Source organism: Podarcis vaucheri (assembly GCF_965113315.1).
Source record: "Podarcis vaucheri genome assembly, chromosome: 12".
In the NCBI taxonomy this organism is placed as follows: domain Eukaryota; kingdom Metazoa; phylum Chordata; class Lepidosauria; order Squamata; family Lacertidae; genus Podarcis; species Podarcis vaucheri.
In genome coordinates, this window is record NC_138750.1 from 61,796,488 (window position 1) to 61,813,689 (window position 17,202).

The 17,202-nt window shown below is 48.9% G+C and overlaps 1 protein-coding gene across 1 annotated transcript in view; it reads left to right on the forward strand.

Moving 5' to 3' along the window:
* LOC309514808 (uncharacterized protein) overlaps positions 1 to 16,999 on the forward strand; it is a 62,739-nt gene extending 45,740 nt beyond the window's left edge. The window contains exons 4-9 of the mRNA XM_082192125.1: positions 1,130 to 1,218; positions 4,395 to 4,478; positions 10,129 to 10,275; positions 12,341 to 12,472; positions 14,351 to 14,473; positions 16,814 to 16,999. Coding sequence (XP_082048251.1) covers positions 1,130 to 1,218; positions 4,395 to 4,478; positions 10,129 to 10,275; positions 12,341 to 12,472; positions 14,351 to 14,473; positions 16,814 to 16,828 — 590 coding nt within the window. The 3' untranslated portion in view covers positions 16,829 to 16,999. The remainder of the gene's footprint in view (positions 1 to 1,129; positions 1,219 to 4,394; positions 4,479 to 10,128; positions 10,276 to 12,340; positions 12,473 to 14,350; positions 14,474 to 16,813) is intronic.
* The last annotated feature ends 203 nt before the right edge of the window (positions 17,000 to 17,202 follow it).

Here is a 17,202-nt window from a genome sequence, read left to right on the forward strand (position 1 = left end):
ACATTTGTAAAAAGTGAAACGGCTTATTGCTTTTTTTTTTTTTTTTAATAATATTCTGTTGGGAGCCACCCAGAGTGGCTGGGGAAACCCATCCAGATGGACGGAGGTATTAATATTATTATTGTTGTTATTATTAATACAGTGGTACCTCTGATTGAGAACGGGATCCGTTCCGGAGCCCCATTCACAACCTGAACAGAACACAACCCGCGTCTGCACGTACATGGGTTGCGATTCGCCGCTTCTGCGCATGCGCGTGACACCATTTTGAGCGTCTGCGCATGCGCGAGCGGCGAAACCTGGAAGTAACCTGTTCTGTTTCTTCTGGGTCGCCGCGGGACGTATCCTGAAAGAACGTAACCTGAACCGAACGTAACAAGAGGTATGACTGTAATAATAATATATTACAGTGGTACCTCGGGTTAAGTACAGTGGTGCCTCGCAAGATGAAAAGAATCCGTTCTGTGATTCTCTTCGTCTAGCGGTTTTTTCGTCTTGCGAAGCAAGCCCATTGACGGATTAGCGGATTAGCGCTATTAGCGGCTATTAGCGGCTTATCTGCTGATCGGATCAGCTGATAAGCGGCTTAGCGACTTAGAAAAAGGGGGGGGGAAGGAAAAAAAACCCGCAGGAACTCGCAAGACATCTTCGTCTTGCGAAGCAAGCCCATAGGAAATTCGTTTTGCGAAGCACCTCCAAAACGGAAAACTCTTTCGTCTAGCAAGTTTTCCGTCTTGCGAGGCATTTGTCTTGCGGGGCACCACTGTACTTAATTCGTTCTGGAGGTCCGTTCTTAACCTGAAACTGCTCTTAACCTGAAGCACCACTTTAGCTAATGGGGCCTCCTGCTGCCGCTGTGTCGCCGGACCACAATTTCTGTTCTCATCCTGAAGCAAAGTTCTTAACCTGAATCACTATTTCTGGGCTAGTGGAGTCTGTAACCTGAAGCGTATGTAACCTGAGGTACCACTGTATTATTATTATTATTATTATTATTATTATTATAGATGTCTCCAGGCACACAGAGGCAAACATCTTGGTGCAAAGGAAACACAGTTTTATAAATGGTCTCTTACCTGGGACACGGAAAGGCTCGTTTCACTCCCTGCTTCCTCTCTCTTTCTTCTAGGGTCGTCAAATGACTCAGAAAGCAACGAAGGGTCCTTACCTGAGTTGGAAGAAGCAGAAGTTTCAGAACCAAGGACAACTCAGACACAGGTGATTTGTTTGAGGCGAAGACGGCTAGATTTGTCCGAAGCAAAGACTGCAGGCTCCTGAAAAACGCCTGGCTTCAGGGAGTTGTGGGGGGGCAGATATCTTAATCCAGGGGTCAGCAAACCTTTTCACCCGGTCCACCATCCCTCAGACCTTGTAGGGGGGCCAGACTATATTTTGGGGAAAAAAATCCTTTTCCCCCCCATTAATATTTTATTTTATTTTATTTTATTTTATTTTATTTTATTAAGTTTTATCAATAGGAAAGTTCAGAAAAATACAAAAACAGAAAAATACAAAAACAGAAAAATACAAAATTACAAAATACAAAAATACAAACATTAAACACAAAAAAGAAAAAAAACCACATATAAAACAAAACAAAACTCCCTCTTTCTTGATTTCTCATCTTTAGTTAACTTATTTTCCTGACTTCCTCACACCTCCCTTTTTTGTATCCCTTTTAAGAATTGGTTCAGCAAATTCATATCCTATTAGTTTATCTATTATCAATCCCCTCTTACATTTTACCTTATTGCTAGAACCTATTCAATTCATTTCAATGTCATCAGCATTCAAAAATTTTACAATATTTCTGTAAATAAGTTTTAAATTTCCTCCAATCTTCTTCCACCGACTCTTCTCCCTGGTCTCGGATTCTGCCAGTCATTTCCGCCATTTCCATATAGTCTATTAGTTGCATCTGCCATTCTTCCAAGGTGGGTAAGTCTTGTGTCTTCCAATGCTTTGCAATGAGAATTCTTGCTGCTGCTGTAGCGTACATAAAGAAAGTTCTATCCTTCTTTAGCACCAATTGGCCAACTATGCCCAGGAGAAAGGCCTCTGGTTTCTTCAGGAAAATAATGAACAAATTCCTATGCCCCACAAATAACCCAGAGATGCATTTTAAAGAAAAGGGCACATTCTACTCATGTAAAAACATGCTGATTCCCGGACCGTCCGTGGACTGGATTGAGAAGGCGAATGGGCCGCATCCGGCCCCCGGGTCTTAGGTTGGCTACCCCGTCTTAATCCTTTCCCCCTCAATGAGTGGGCTGAGCTTTCAGCAGATCACCTAGAGATCTCACCAGTAGATCTTTCCATATACCTTCTGGCTACCTCTGGGCTAAAGGATGTTTCTTGAACCTGTGTCAGCCTGGGGACTGTACGGCAGCGAGGGTCCTCTGAGCATGTGCAAACTACGCTGCAATGAGGAAGCAACTAGCGGCAGATCTGTTTTGTGAAAAGGGAATCGCCTAACGAGGGAGATCAGGAGATTTTTTTCTGGATACTTTTGAGGCTTGCAAAACTGGAGCGCTGGTGAATTATAACGATGCGAACACATAAGGACAGGCTGATTAAGTTGTATTGGAGGAAATACGATTCAAAATGATGATTAATGATAATGGAAGATTAATGCCGTTTGATTAATTAGGAAAATGGGTAAATGCCTAAGCAAGGATTGAACATGCACAGTCGGAGGAAATAGGAAGTGGATGGGGAAGTATTAGAAATTAGGAAATAGTATTTTACTGTGTGCAGGAAAGAAGGGAGGGAAAAGAAATGTATTGAAAGGGAGGGTGGAAAGTCAGCTTTTAAATTAGTGTTAAATTTGAATTAATTTGTTTAAAATTTGGAAAACTAATGCAACTTAATTGGCAAAGTACACTGCAATGTGTTGGCTTAAAGCCAGCCAATGTAAACCATGTTTAGAACTGAAACCGTGTTTACTGCTATGTAAACCATGTTTAGAACTGAAACCATGTTTACTGCTATGTAAACCATGTTTAGAACTGAAACCGTGTTTACTGCTATGTAAACCATGTTAAGAACTGAAACCGTGTTTACTGCTATGTAAACCATGTTTAGAACTGAAACCGCGTTTACTGCTATGTAAACCATGTTTAGAACTGAAACCGTGTTTACTGCTATGTAAACCATGTTTAGAACTGAAACCGTGTTTACTGCTATGTAAACCATGTTTAGAACTGAAACCGTGTTTACTGCTATGTAAACCATGTTTAGAACTGAAACCGTGTTTACTGCTATGTAAACCATGTTTAGAACTGAAACCGTGTTTACTGCTATGTAAACCATGTTTAGAACTGAAACCGTGTTTACTGCTATGTAAACCATGTTTACATAGGGGGACGCGGGTGGCGCTGTGGGTTAAAGCCTCAGCGCCTAGGGCTTGCCGATCGAAAGGTCGGCGGTTCGAATCCCCGCGACGGGGTGCGCTCCCGCTGCTCGGTCCCAGCGCCTGCCAACCTAGCAGTTCGAAAGCACCCCCGGGTGCAAGTAGATAAATAGGTACCGCTTACCAGCGGGAAGGTAAACGGCGTTCCGTGTGCTGCGCTGGCTCGCCAGATGCAGCTTGTCACGCTGGCCACGTGACCCGGAAGTGTCTCTGGACAGCGCTGGCCCCCGGCCTATAGATGTGAGATGGGCGCACAAACCCCAGAGTCTGTCAAGACTGGCCCGTTCGGGCAGGGGTACCTTTACCTTTAAACCATGTTTAGAACTGAAACCGTGTTTACTGCTATGTAAACCATGTTAAGAACTGAAACAGTGTTTACTGCTATGTAAACCATGTTTAGAACTGAAACCAGGTTTACTGCTATGTAAACCATGTTTAGAACTAAAACCAGGTTTACTGCTATGTAAACCACTTTTAGAGCTGAAACTGTGTTTACTGCTATGTAAACCACGTTTAGAGCTGAAACCGTGTTTACTGCTATGTAAACCACGTTAAGAACTGAAACCGTGTTTACTGCTATGTAAACCACGTTAAGAACTGAAACCGTGTTTACTGCTATGTAAACCACGTTTAGAACTGAAACTGTGTTTACTGCTATGTAAACCGTGTTTAGAACTGAAACCATGTTTACTGCTATGTAAACCGTGTTAAGAACTGAAACCGTGTTTACTGCTATGTAAACCATGTTAAGAACTGAAACCGTGTTTACTGCTATGTAAACCACGTTTAGAATTGAAACCAGGTTTGCTGCTATGTAAACCATGTTTAGAACTGAAACCATGTTTACTGCTATGTAAACCATGTTTAGAATTGTAGAGTTTGAAGGGACCCAAAGCATCATTTAGTCCAACTCCCTGCAGTGTAGGAGCCACAACTAAAGAATCTGTTTGGATGTTTTAACCGTCCCACTTGCATCTTCCAGGCACAACTAACACACTCCTTGGGAACTGGCGAAGAATCCATTAGCAGAGCAAAACAGAGCAGGAGCGAGAAAAAAGCACGAAAGGTCAGTAGGGAATCGGGCAGGGAGGGTCTGGCGTGCAGGAAGAGTGGACAAGCAGAAATATTTCTCAACTCTGTAATTCCCTGAATGGTCTGCTGAGGCATGTGGCATTCCGTGAGAGATAACTGGTGTCTACAGTACAGTGGATGGGATGCGGGTGGCGCTGTGGTTTAAGCCATTGAGCCTCTAGGGCTTGCTGATTGGAAGGTCAGCGGTTCGAATCCCCGCGACGGGGATTCGAACAAAACAACCCCTAGAACAGCAATTTCACATGAATTTTACTATCTAACTATACCCTTGAGCCGTAAAATGAAAGCAATAAACAATGTACTGCAGTCACACAATCAATCCGTCAGTTGCTGAACTGGGTTCCACACAGCCACAAAAAGAAAACGAAAAAGAGCCGCAAAAACACAAAATAAATAGCAAAAACAGACAGACCTCAGTGTAACACTCAAAGCAGAGCACGTTCAGCTTCTGAAAAAAGTCTGTAAAGTCTGACTTTTAGAAGACATCTGAAGGCACATGGATCACGTTCGCAACCTTGAGCGTCCACTGTATTATTATTATTATTATTATTATTATTATTATTATTATTATTATTATTATTAATTCAACTTATACCCGGAGGTCTCAGGGCAGTTCACAACAAGACCACAACATATAAAACCAAACCAAATGCAATAACTCAATAACCCTCCCTCCAAAAGCCACATTCTAAAAGGGGGTTGGATGTCAATAAGATCAGCCGAAGGCCTGATTAAAAAGGAACCTTTTTGCCTAGCCCTTAAAGGTGTCTAAAGAAGGTGCCAGGCGAACTTCCCTGGGGAGAGCATTCCACAGACGGGGAGCCACTGCAGAGAAGGCCCTGTTCTCATGTTGCCACCCTCTGGACCTCTCAAGGAGGCGGCACATGAAGGAGGGCCTCAGAAGGTGATCTCAGGGTCCGGGTAGCCTCATATGGAAAGAGGCAGTCCTTGAGGTATTGCGGTCTGAAAGTTTCTGAGCACTTTTCAAAGGCAGTCCCATGCACAGCCCATTATAGCGAGTCCTTGGGATGCAAACAGGACCATCTGAACCCTGCAGGAGTTTTTTCTATCTGTCTCAAGCAAGCGCTAATTAGTTGAGGCAAGGTGCTTCCTGTGTTTGGAACATAGCTGTCACAGATTTGAAAATAAGGGACCAGCAGCCTTGAAAATAAGGGACCAGCAGCCAAAATAAGGGACCTGCAGCCTCACCTGTTCCAGGCACTCCAGTCTTCCTGTCCTCCTGCAGGCTGGTCAAACTCATGCTGGTAGCTTCGAGAACACTGTCCAACCAACTTTGTAACCAGAGGTTCAACTGAATAGAATCTGAATCACATGCACCACAAGGCCTATGCAGCCTCAACTTAAGATGACTCCCCAACCTGGCTTTGCACTGCAAAGTTTGCAGCAGCACGTGCAACAAAATGGCGTCCAGCATTCAAAAACCCCCTCAGCTTGCATTAACTAGCCACACACAAGGGATGCAAGCTCCACCCCCCAGTCGTTCTTAGGCTTCTTATTGGGTGAGCAACGCAGCCAAGCAACACAGTTGGAGCCTCCCTCCTCCCTGGCCAGCAGGGAGGGAGGGAGAGGAGCTGCTTCCTTTGAAATTTAAGGGACATCATTTAAAGGACATCCATCAGTAAGGGACAGCAGCGGGACATGGCGCTGGAATTAAGGGAATGTCCCTTCAAATAAGGGACACTTGACAGCTATGGTTTGGAATGGGTTAAGTCCGGAGCCTGCTGAGATTCTTCTTAACGAGCAGCCGAGAATCCCTATTAATTCCTTCCAAAGCCTCTAAGCAAACAGATTTCTTAATTTTATTTTTAAAGGGAACTTGACTCAGTCAGCGCTGCTCTGGACTCCCGACAACACTGGCTGGGCCAGAGAACGAGACATCTAATCTCTCTGCCTGGAGGCAAACTTCCAGGAAAATCTTGACCTCGCAACAATCCCCATGTGCGTGACCCCCTTTCTGAAGTGGGGCATACAGTGGCCAAGCCCCATGGCCTCCCTACGCCCTTCCTGGCCAACTTTGGAGAGCAAGGGGCTGTCAGAAGCAGGGATAATCCCTCGAGCCAGTGACGAACATAGGCAGCCTTATCCAAGCCCTAATCCAGCCCCCCTTGGTCTCAGGGCAGCCTCAGCTAGGTCTTCAACGACTGACGTCAGGTGGGGGGCCCTCTTATTCCCCCCCACCCCAGAATATTCATCTGGGTCACAACCACATTGAACAACACTGGTCAGCAACTGGCAGTGCCTTGGTCAAATCCCTGAAGGACCAGGTGCGCAGCCAGGGAGATGGCAGCTAATGGATTGAGGTTGAATCCCGACAAGACAGAAGTACTGTTCTTGGGGGACAGGGGGCTGGTGGATGTGGAGGACTGTCTGGTCCTGAATGGGGCAACTGTGCCCCTCAAGGACCAGGTGCGCAGCCTGGGGGTCATTCTGGACTCACAGCTGTCCATGGAGGCGCAAGTCAATTCTGTGTCCAGGGCAGCTGTCTACCAGCTCCATCTGGTACGCAGGATGAGACCCTACCTGCCCGCGGACTGTCTCACTAGAGTGGTGCATGCTCTAGTTATCTCCCGCTTGGACTACTGCAATGCGCTCTACGTGGGGCTACCTTTGAAGCTGACCTGGAAACTACAACTAATCCAGAATGCAGCAGCTAGACTGGTGACTGGGAGTGGCCGCCAAGACCATATAACACCCGTTTTGAAATACCTACATTGGCTCCCAGTACGTTTCCAAGTGCAATTCAAAGTGTTGGTGCTGACCTTTCAAGCCCTAAATGGCCTCGGCCCAGTGTACCTGAAGGAGTGTCTTCACCTCCATCGTTCAGCCCAGATACAGAGGTTCACTGAGGGCCTTCTGGCGGTTCCCTCACTGCAAGAAGCCAAGTTACAGGGAACCAGGCAGAGGGCCTTCTCAGTGGTGGCACCCGCCCTGTGGAACGCCCTCCCACCAGATGTCAAAGAGAAAAACAACTACCAGACATTTAGAAGACATCTGAAGGCAGCCCTGTTTAGGGAAGCTTTTAATGTTTAATAGCTTATTGTATTTTAATATTCTGTTGGAAGCCGCCCAGAGTGGCTGGGGAAACCCAGCCAGATAGGCGGGGTATAAATAATAAATTATTATTATTATTATTATTATTATTATTATTATTATATTATTATCATACGAACCTGCCCGGGCTGTGAGATCTTCAGGGGAGGCCCTTCTCTCAGTCCCACCACCCTCAAAGGCACAGTTGGGTTGGGACCCAGGAAAGGGCCTTCTTGGTGGTGGCTCCTCCAAGACTCTGGAACTCCCTCCCTGGAGAAGCCAGACTTGACAGGTGAAGAAGACCTCCTTTGTTCCCACAGGCTTTGGGGAACTGACTGTGTTTAAGGAAAGGGCTGGTGCTGCGATGCTTCTGTTGTTATGATCTGTGTGTTTTAATAGATCTCGTATAAAAATTTCCCTGCGTGGAAATGGCTAGGCAGGAAAATGGGCGGCAAGGCCTGCAGCTCGTTGGCTAACTGGGCTGGGGCTGATGGGTATTGTAGTCCAAAACATCTGGATGGCATCAGTTCGGCGAAGGCTGGGCTAACTAAGAACTACCGTCTTTTTCGCTCCATAAGATGCACCTAGTTTTTAGAGGGGGAATTCAAGAAGAAGAAAAATTCTTTAATGGGAGCGCTGAGCAGAGCCTGTGTGCATCCCAGGCTCTGCTCAGCGCTCCCTTTCACGAGTGTGTGTGCGGCGCTTGCAGGCTTTTCCGCAGGAGAGAGAAGGGCAGCCCATCACTGACGGTCTGCCCTTCTCCCTCCTCGGGGAAAAGCCCCCAAGAGCCACACACGCAGTCCGTGCTTCTCTTTAAAGGAGCGCGGCTCTTGGGGGGTTTTGCGGGAGGTGGGGGAAGTAAGAGAGCCCCGCTCTGTCACTTCCCCACATCCCGCAAGAGCCACACGCTCTTTAAAGAGAGCGTGGCTATCCCTGGCTTTCCCCCCACCTCCCACAAAAGCCGGGGATAGCCGTGCGAAGCCTCTGCAGGGCAGCGGGATGAAGGCTCCCCGCTAACTGCTAGAGGTAGCGCTGCACAGTGCTCTCTCTAGCTGTTCTGGCTTCTGGGGTAGCCCACGAAGCCTCTGCAGGGCAGCGGGGAGCAGTGGCGTAGCGTGGGGGTGCAGGGGGGGCCTGCCGCACCGGGCGCAACACCTGGGGGTTAGGGTTAGGGGGCGCAAATCCACGGGTTAGGGGGCGCAAATTACTTGCCTTGCCCCGGGTGCTGACAACCCACGCTACGCCACTGGCGGGGAGCCTTCATCCCGCTGCCCTGCGGAGGCTTCACGGGCTACCCCAGAGCTGCTCAGGAGCTTGTCGGGGCTGGTGGGGGAAGCCCAGGTACCCACCCGCCAGCCCCAAAGAGCAGCGGAGAGCCCCGCCAGCCCCAACAACCTCTGGGAGTATTCCCCACCTCCCGCAAAAGCCCACAGGAGCCGCACACCCTTTAAGTAGCGCGTGGCTCCCGCGGGCTTTTCTACAAGGAGGGAGAAGGGACTGAGTCAGTCCCTTCTCCCTCCTCGCAGAAAAGCCCGCGGGAGCCGCGCAGAGCTTGTGTGCGGCTCTTGGGGGCTTTTCGCGCCTGCCTCCCCCCGGCATTCGCTCCATAAGACGCACACACATTTCCCCTTTTTAGGAGGGAAAAAGTGCGTCTTATGGAGCGAAAAATACGGTGGTAAAACTAAAAATAAATAAATTTAGGCGCCAGAAAGAGTGCCGTGACATCAATAGGCAAGGAGTTCCAAAGTGCTGGTGGGGCCACACGAAAAGATCAAGTTCTTACAAATGCCAAGATAATATTATGAGCATCTGTAACGGTGCCAGTGCCACAGATGGAGGCTGCCCCAAACTTTTCAGATCTTTAAGCTTTGGCGCCTTCCTGCGTTGATCGCATTCCTCTTGTACTGGGGGTTCTGTCATTTTTGGCTAAGGAATGGCACTCTTCTCTCTAATGATTTATCCCCTTATGATTTATCAGCTACAGTGGTACCTCGGGTTACCTACGCTTCAGGTAACCTATGCTTCAGGTTACAGACTCCACTAACCCAGAAATAGTACCTCGGGTTAAGAACTTTGCTTCAGGATGAGAACAGAAATTGCACAGCGGCGGAGCGGCGGCAGCAGGAAGCCTCATTAGCTAAAGTGGTGCTTCAGGTTAAGAACAGTTTCAGGTTAAAAACGGACCTCCGGAACGAATTAAATACTTAACCCGAGGTACCACTGTACTTTAAAATGAGGCTGCATTTTAAATTGCATTTTAATCTGTATTTTAAATTGGTCCCCCCCATTATGGTTTTTACTTTTATTATTTTATTGGTGTTAGCCGCCCTGAGCCCAGCTCTGGCCAGGGAGGGTGGGGTATAAATAAAATTTATTATTTATTATTATTATTAAATTGGAAATGGTGGGAATGACTTCAGTTGATGCAGGAAAGATCTTTTGAACCAGATTATCCCTCCTCAGGACTCTGTTGATCAGCCGGAGTCCTGTCTCTCCGTCTTCTGAGCGTGGCTCTATTCCAACCTTTCTGCTCGGTGGTTCTAACAGGCTGTCATCCCCTTGTCTCCCTCCAGGCCATGTCGAAGCTGGGTCTGCGGCAAATCCACGGCGTCACCAGGATCACGATCCGCAAGTCCAAGAACATCTTGTTTGTGATCACCAAGCCGGACGTCTTCAAAAGCCCTGCCTCGGACATCTACATTGTCTTTGGAGAGGCCAAGGTGAGGGGTGAACAACTCCAGCCCTAGCATGAGGCACAGTGAGGCAGCTGCCTCAGGTGGCTGAAGCTGAGGGCGTGGAAAGGTGTTGGAGGACAGAGTTATCTCTCTCTCTCTCTCTCTCTCTCTCTCTCTCTCTCTCTGTGTGTGTGTGTGTGTGTGTGTGTGTGTCTGTCTGTCTGTCTGTCTGTCTTCTACCCTCCAGTGGCGTAACGTGGGTTGCTAGTGCCCAGGGCAGGCAAGGGCTTCTGTTTTGTTTTGTTTTTTATTTTTTTTAAATTCAAAGTTATAACAAAACATATTTTCCAATAACATATCCTTATTCCCCTCCCCATTTTCCCTCCCCCTCCCCCCACAGAACCCCACAGAACCCCACCCCCCGACTTCCCTCAGTTCCAGTCTTTGGTTTCTCCAATAATGCTGTTTTCTGCACGTTACAAAGTTGTATAGATCCTCAAACTGTTTAGCTGATTATTATCAGTAAAAAAATTGTGAATGTTTATTCAAAACCTGCCAAGGAGTCCAGTTCGCTTTGTTGCGTCTTCAGATGCTTTGTAAAGGGTTCCCATTCATCCTTAAAGTCACAGTTATCCTTGTCCCGTAGCTTATATGTCAGTTTTGCCAGTTCTGCATAGTCCATCAATTTTTCTTGCCATGATTCTTTTGTTGGGGTTTCTTCAGTCTTCCAGCCTTGTGCTACCAGAACTCTCGCGGCCGTTGTCGCATACATGAAGACGTTTTTCAACTTTTTTGGCAGGTCTGTCCCTATGATCCCCAACAAAAATGCCTCGGGCTTTTTAACAAATGTTAAATGGAACATTTTCTTCAATTCATTGTATAGCGAGGGCTTCTGAATCCAGTTAGGGGAGCCCACTTGGCTCACTTGCTGTCCAATACCACAGGAGAAGGATTTGCTTTGAAGAATCGTAGGGCTCCACAAGGGTCATCTAGTCCAACCCCCTGTAATGCCAGAATAACGGTTAGAGGATCCCCTATTGGGGGGCTGCTGCTGCTGCCTAGGCACATCCTGTGGGCTGTGTCCCTGGCTCACTGCCCTTCCCTGCCTGCCTACCACCGGGGGCCTCTGGGCTCTGGCCCCCAGTGCCAGCAGAGGCTCTGTCCGCCTTTCTCGCACCTCCAAGGCCGGGCCGCCCTTCAGTCTCCAGGCTGTTCAAGGAGTCGCGTTGGCGGCTTGCCTGCCCCGGGCACCAGCAACCCATGTTATGCCACTGGAGGGTGGAAGACAGAGAGAGAGAGAGACACAGAGAGAGAACTCTGTCCTCCAACACCTTTCCACACCCTCACCTTCATCCGCCCGAGGCAGCTGCCCCACTGTGCCTCATGCTAAGGCCATAGCTGTCAAGCGTCCCTTATTTGGCGGGAAAGTCCCTTATCCCAGTGCTGTGTCCCGCTGCTGTCCCTTATTGATGATGTCCCTTAAATTTCCCGGGTTTCAAAGGAAGCAGCTTCTCTCCCTCCCTCCCTGCCAGCCAGGGAGGAGGGAGGCTCCAACTGTGTTGCTTGGCTGCGTTGCTCACCCAATAAGGAGTCTAAGAACGACTGGGGGGGTGGAGCTTGCATGCCTTGTGCCAATCAAATCGGCCGTGTTGCCTGGGGACTCGCCTTTGCTCAGCGCTTCTCAGCGGAGAGGTGACAGTGGTTTTCCTTGCTGCATCCCCTTTGCCGGGTTGCTGCGCTGTGGGAACCACCGCTTGAGGCTTCGTTTGGCTGCTGGCTGGGCTTTCTGCCTTTGGCTCGGAAGGGCTCAGAAGTTGAACCTACCTGTGCCCGGAAAATCCCTTATTTTGCCTGCTGATCCCTTATTTTCGAGGCTGCTGGTCCCTTACTTTCAAATCTTTAAGTTGACAGCTATGGCTAGGGCAGGAGTTGTTCAGGGAATCCTTTCGCCTCTCGGGGTAACCAAACGGGCGTCGTAAGCTAGGCAGGAAACCCAGAGTCTGCGTGGGGCCTTTTCGCCAGGTCTCTTGTGCACGTCCAGAGCGGCAAAAGGACTCGGGGTGTGTGTGCCCTCATCGTATTTATTCCCATGCCCTCTTGTCTTCCACAGATCGAAGACCTCTCTCAGCAGGTACACAAAGCTGCCGCTGAGAAGTTCAAGGTCCCCATGGAGCACTCGCCGTTGATCACCGAAGCAGCTCCCACCCTCACGATCAAGGAGGAGAGTGAGGAGGAAGAGGAGGTACGTGGTTTGGTGTGGGTAGGCCTGGAACGAGATCTTGGGGTCATATAATTGGGCTGAATAAGCTGCCGTTGAGCAGAGACATCACCTTGCCAACAAAGGTCCGTATAGTTAAAGCCATGGTTTTCCCAGTCGTGATGTATGGAAGTGAGAGCTGGACCATAAAGAAGGCTGATTGCTGAAGAATGGATGCTTTTGAATTATGGTGCTGGAGGAGACTCTTGAGAGTCCCATGGACTGCAAGAAGATCAAACTGATCCATTCTTAAGGAAATCAGCCCTGAGTGCTCACCAGAAGGACAGATCCTGAAGCTGAGGCTCCAAGACTTTGGCCACCTCATGAGAAGAGAAGACTCCCTGGAAAAGACCCTGACGTTGGGAAAGATGGAGGGCACAAGGAGAAGGGGACGACAGAGGACGAGATTGTTGGATAGTGTTCTGGAAGCTACCAGCATGAGTTTGACCAAACTGTGAGAAGCAGTGGAAGACAGAAGTGCCTGGCGTGCTCTGGTCCAGGGGGTCACAAAGAGGCGGACACGACTAAACGACTAAGCAACAACAAGCTGCCGTTTAAAATGGCAGATTCCACACTAGTAGGGATCACGAGGAAAGGAATAGGAAATAATACTGTCGATATAATACTGATACACAAAACCACGGTGCAGCCACATTTGGGATCCTGTCTACAGTTCTGTTCGCCTCACCACAAAAAAGACAGTCTTCGAAATTAGCCAGGCGCATTTTGCATTTGGCTCTCAGCAACTTGCGACCGAGTGAAGATGTCTGGGTGCCAGGATACTGCCCGAAATCACCATCTGGGGATCCCTGGATCTGGACTATTTTCACACACTAACACCCCATTGTGTAGAATTCTGTCAGTTCTATTTTATCTGCACAATTGGAATGAATTTCAGGATCCAGAGTGCTTTTTCTGTGCAGGCCAAGCATCGTTAAGAAATGCAATAGCTCAGCGAGAGATGATCGGCTTTGCGTGCAGAAAGTCCCAGGTTCATTCCCCAACATCATTTCCAGGGAGGGCTGGGAGATTATTTATTTATTATTATTATTATTATTATTTGTTACTCATATTATTGTTTATTTAATGTATTTATATCTTGCCTTTCTCCCAAGCTGGGATTCCAGCATTAAAAATTAGTGCTATACAGTGGTACCTCAGGTTACATAGGCTTCAGGTTACAGACTCTGCTAACCCAGAAATAGTGCTTCAGTTTAAGAACTTTGCTTCAGGATGAGAACAGAAATCGTGCTCCGGCGGCGCGGCAGCAGCAGGAGGCCCCATTAGCTAAAGTGGTGCTTCAGGTTAAGAACAGTTTCAGGTTAAGTACAGACCTCCAGAACGAATTAAGTACTTAACCCGAGGTACCACTGTAAAAGACAAAGGGATACAAACCGAACAAGCCAAGAACAATAATTAAAATACGCCAGAACGCCTTAAAATCCAGTTTGCCCTGACAGTAGTATCCTCTGCACCAAAGGCCTGCGTGAACAGGAGGGTGTTAACCGGTTGGCGGAAGGATAACCGGGAGGGAGCCAGTCTGACCTCTCTTGGGAGGGAATTCCACAATATGGGAGCCACCACAAAAAAGGCTCTCTCTCTCTCGGGTCAACCCCAGCCTTGCCTCTGATGCTGGTGGGACCGAGAGAAGGTGGGATTTGGGCACCCAGGCCGGTTCATGTAGGGAGATGCTCTCCATCCCAAACCCTGGAGAGCTGCTGCCGGTCCGTGTAGTCTGCACTGAGTAAGATGGACCAGTGTTCTGACTCGGTCCTCTGTTAGGGAGGTAGATACAACACAGGAGCAGATCTGCTAGCACCTGGATGGGATCTTCTAAGTTCTCATCCTTGTATCTCCCGGCAGGTTGACGAAACGGGTCTGGAGGTGAGGGATATCGAGCTGGTCATGGCTCAAGCCAACGTGTCTCACCCCAAAGCGGTGCGCGCCCTGCGTCACAACAACAACGACATTGTGAACGCCATCATGGTGAGTCTCGTATGTGCGGGGAAGTGGGGTGCGTGTGCGAAATCTGAACGATGAAATCCTTGGGTTTTCGGTGCCCGGATGGGGCATGGCGACAATTCTCTCTGCCTTAGCTGCTTCTCCTTCGATAGTTTGGACCCTCTTGATTCAAAACATGTGCTTAGGTCAGGAATAGTGGGAGGGATTATTTAGTTGCACTTCCTACATTGCAGGGGGTTGGACTAGATGACCGTCAGGGTCCCTTCCAACTCTGTAATTCTCACCTCTAGGGTGGGCATCTATAGCTGAGAAAGGCCTCATCTCTGGGCAAAAGGGTCTCTGGATCTGGCCAGCGGGGCCGGATCCTTGCCTCCCTTCATCCCCTGCGGGGGCGCCCACCTGTCAATCAGGTAGTATCACAATAACCTGGACATCAGCTGGTTGCTAGGGGCAAAGCACCATCAGCTGGTTGCTAGGGCTTGCAAAGCACCATCAGCTGGTTGCTAGGGCTTGCAAAGCACCATCAGCTGGTTGCTAGGGCTTGCAAAGCACCAGCAGCTGGTTGCTAGGGTTTGCAAAGCACCAGCAGCTGGTTGCTAGGGCTTGCAAAGCACCATGCGTGGCGCCATGCAAACTCCCCAACGAGGCGATGCTGAAATTTGAGAGAACAGAGTCTGCCGCTGCAGTGAACAGGAGGCACTGCTGTCGTCTCCCACCCATAGGGTGGAAATGGCAAGGGCTGCACTGTGGGGTCTCATGGGTTCTGCAACATCCCAACCCCATGGCCTTTGATTCCAATTTAAAGTTGGTTTGATTCTTCCCCTGCCCCCTACCTGTTTCTTGGAATATAATTTATTGCTTATACCCCATCCATCTGGCTGGGCCTCCGAAACAGGGATGCCTTCAGATGTCTTGTAAAAGTCAGGTAGTTGTTTATTTCCTTGACATCAGGTGGGAGGGAGTTCCACAGGGTGGGTGCCACCACCGAGGAGGCCCTCTGCCTGGTTCCCTATAACTTGGCTTCTCGCAGTGAGGGAACCGCCAGAAGGCGCTCGAAGCTGAACCTCAGTGTCCGGGCAGAACGATGGGGGTGGAGACGCTCCTTCAGGTATACTGGACCGAGGCCGTTTAGGGCGTGAAAGGTCAGCACCAACACTTTGAATAGTGCTTGGAAATGTACTGGGAGCCAATGTAGGTCTTTCAGGACTGGTGTTATAGGTCTCGGCGGCCATTCCCAGTCACCAGTCTGGCTGCCTTATTCTGGATTAGTTGTAGTTTCCAGGTCACCTTCAAAGGTAGCCCCACGTAGAGTGCATTGCAGTAGTCCAAGCGGGAGATAACCAGAGCATGCACCACTCTGCGGGCAGGGACGGTCTCATCCTGCGTACCAGATGGAGCTGGTAGACAGCTGCCCTGGACACAGAATTGACCTGCGCCTCCATAGACAGCTGTGAGCACAAAATGACTCCCAGGCTGCGCACCTGATCCTTCAGGGGCACAGTTACCCCATTCAGGACCAGGGAGTCCTCCACACCCACCCGCCCCGTTCCCCCAAAACAGTACTTCTGTTGTCAGGATTCAACCTCAATCTCCTCCTTACTCCTTATGTAGATCTTCACTCACCCCTTCTCCTCAGGGTCGGAGGCATTCGTGCTAACATGTCTTGGGCCAGACCTGTTTCTGTGTTCTGCCAAGGCCAGATTAAATGGGGGAAATAAATGTGGATGGATATTTAGATGCGGATAACCTTGTATGCCGGGATGCGGGTGGCGCTGTGGGTTAAACCACAGAGCCTAGGACTTGCCGATCAGAAGGTCGGCAGTTCAAATCCCAGCGACTCTGGGGTTGCGGCGCTCATCTCGCTTTATTGGCCGAGGGAGCCGGCGTGCAGCTTCCGGGTCATGCGGCCAGCATGACTAAGCCACTTCTGGCAAAACCAGAGCAGAGCACAGAAATGCCATTTACCTTCCCGCTGGAGTGGTACCTATTTATCTACTTGCACTTTGACGTGCTTTCAAACTGCTAGGTTGGCAGTAGCAGGGAGCAACGGGAGCTCACCCCGTCGCAGGGATTCGAACCGCCGACCTTCTGATCGGCAAGTCCTAGGCTCTGTGGTTTAACCCACAGCACCACCCGCGAGTTATGCTTGGTTGAGGGGCAATTAAATGTTTGTGCATCAGCCAAGCTACCTGGAAAGTACTGTGTGCGACAGAGCTGTTTAAAATCTGTGGCGCTCAATTCAGGGCGATCCTATGAACATGAGGAACTGTCCCAACTCAACCCTGCAAAGGGGCAACACGGAGGAAATAGGCTTTGCCACTTTTGTATTTGCAACATCTCTCTCTCCTTTTTCTTTTTGTGCAGGAGCTGACGATGTAGCGACCGGTTTTGGCAAGCCCACCCAAGCCTCTGCTGCCCACCCCTTCTGTATAGATGCACAGTTAACTCATATCCAATACAGCTGCTGTTTGTTAGGACTGCAAAAAATTAGTCCCGACTATTCTGCATTGAAAATGCTGCTCAATAAACGGTATATTCACTTGAACTGCACACGGGTTTCAAGAGTGTCTTCCTTCCGAAGGGCTCAAAGCTGCTTTGGGAACTGCAGTCTGTTTGTTTGTGGTAGTGGTTTTTTTTACATTGTGTTCAGCCTTGCTGGCATTCTCTTCAGAAGAATGGGCAGGCTTACTGTATTTTTCGCTCTATAAGACGTACCAGACCACAAGACGCACCTAGTTTTTGGAGGAGGAAAA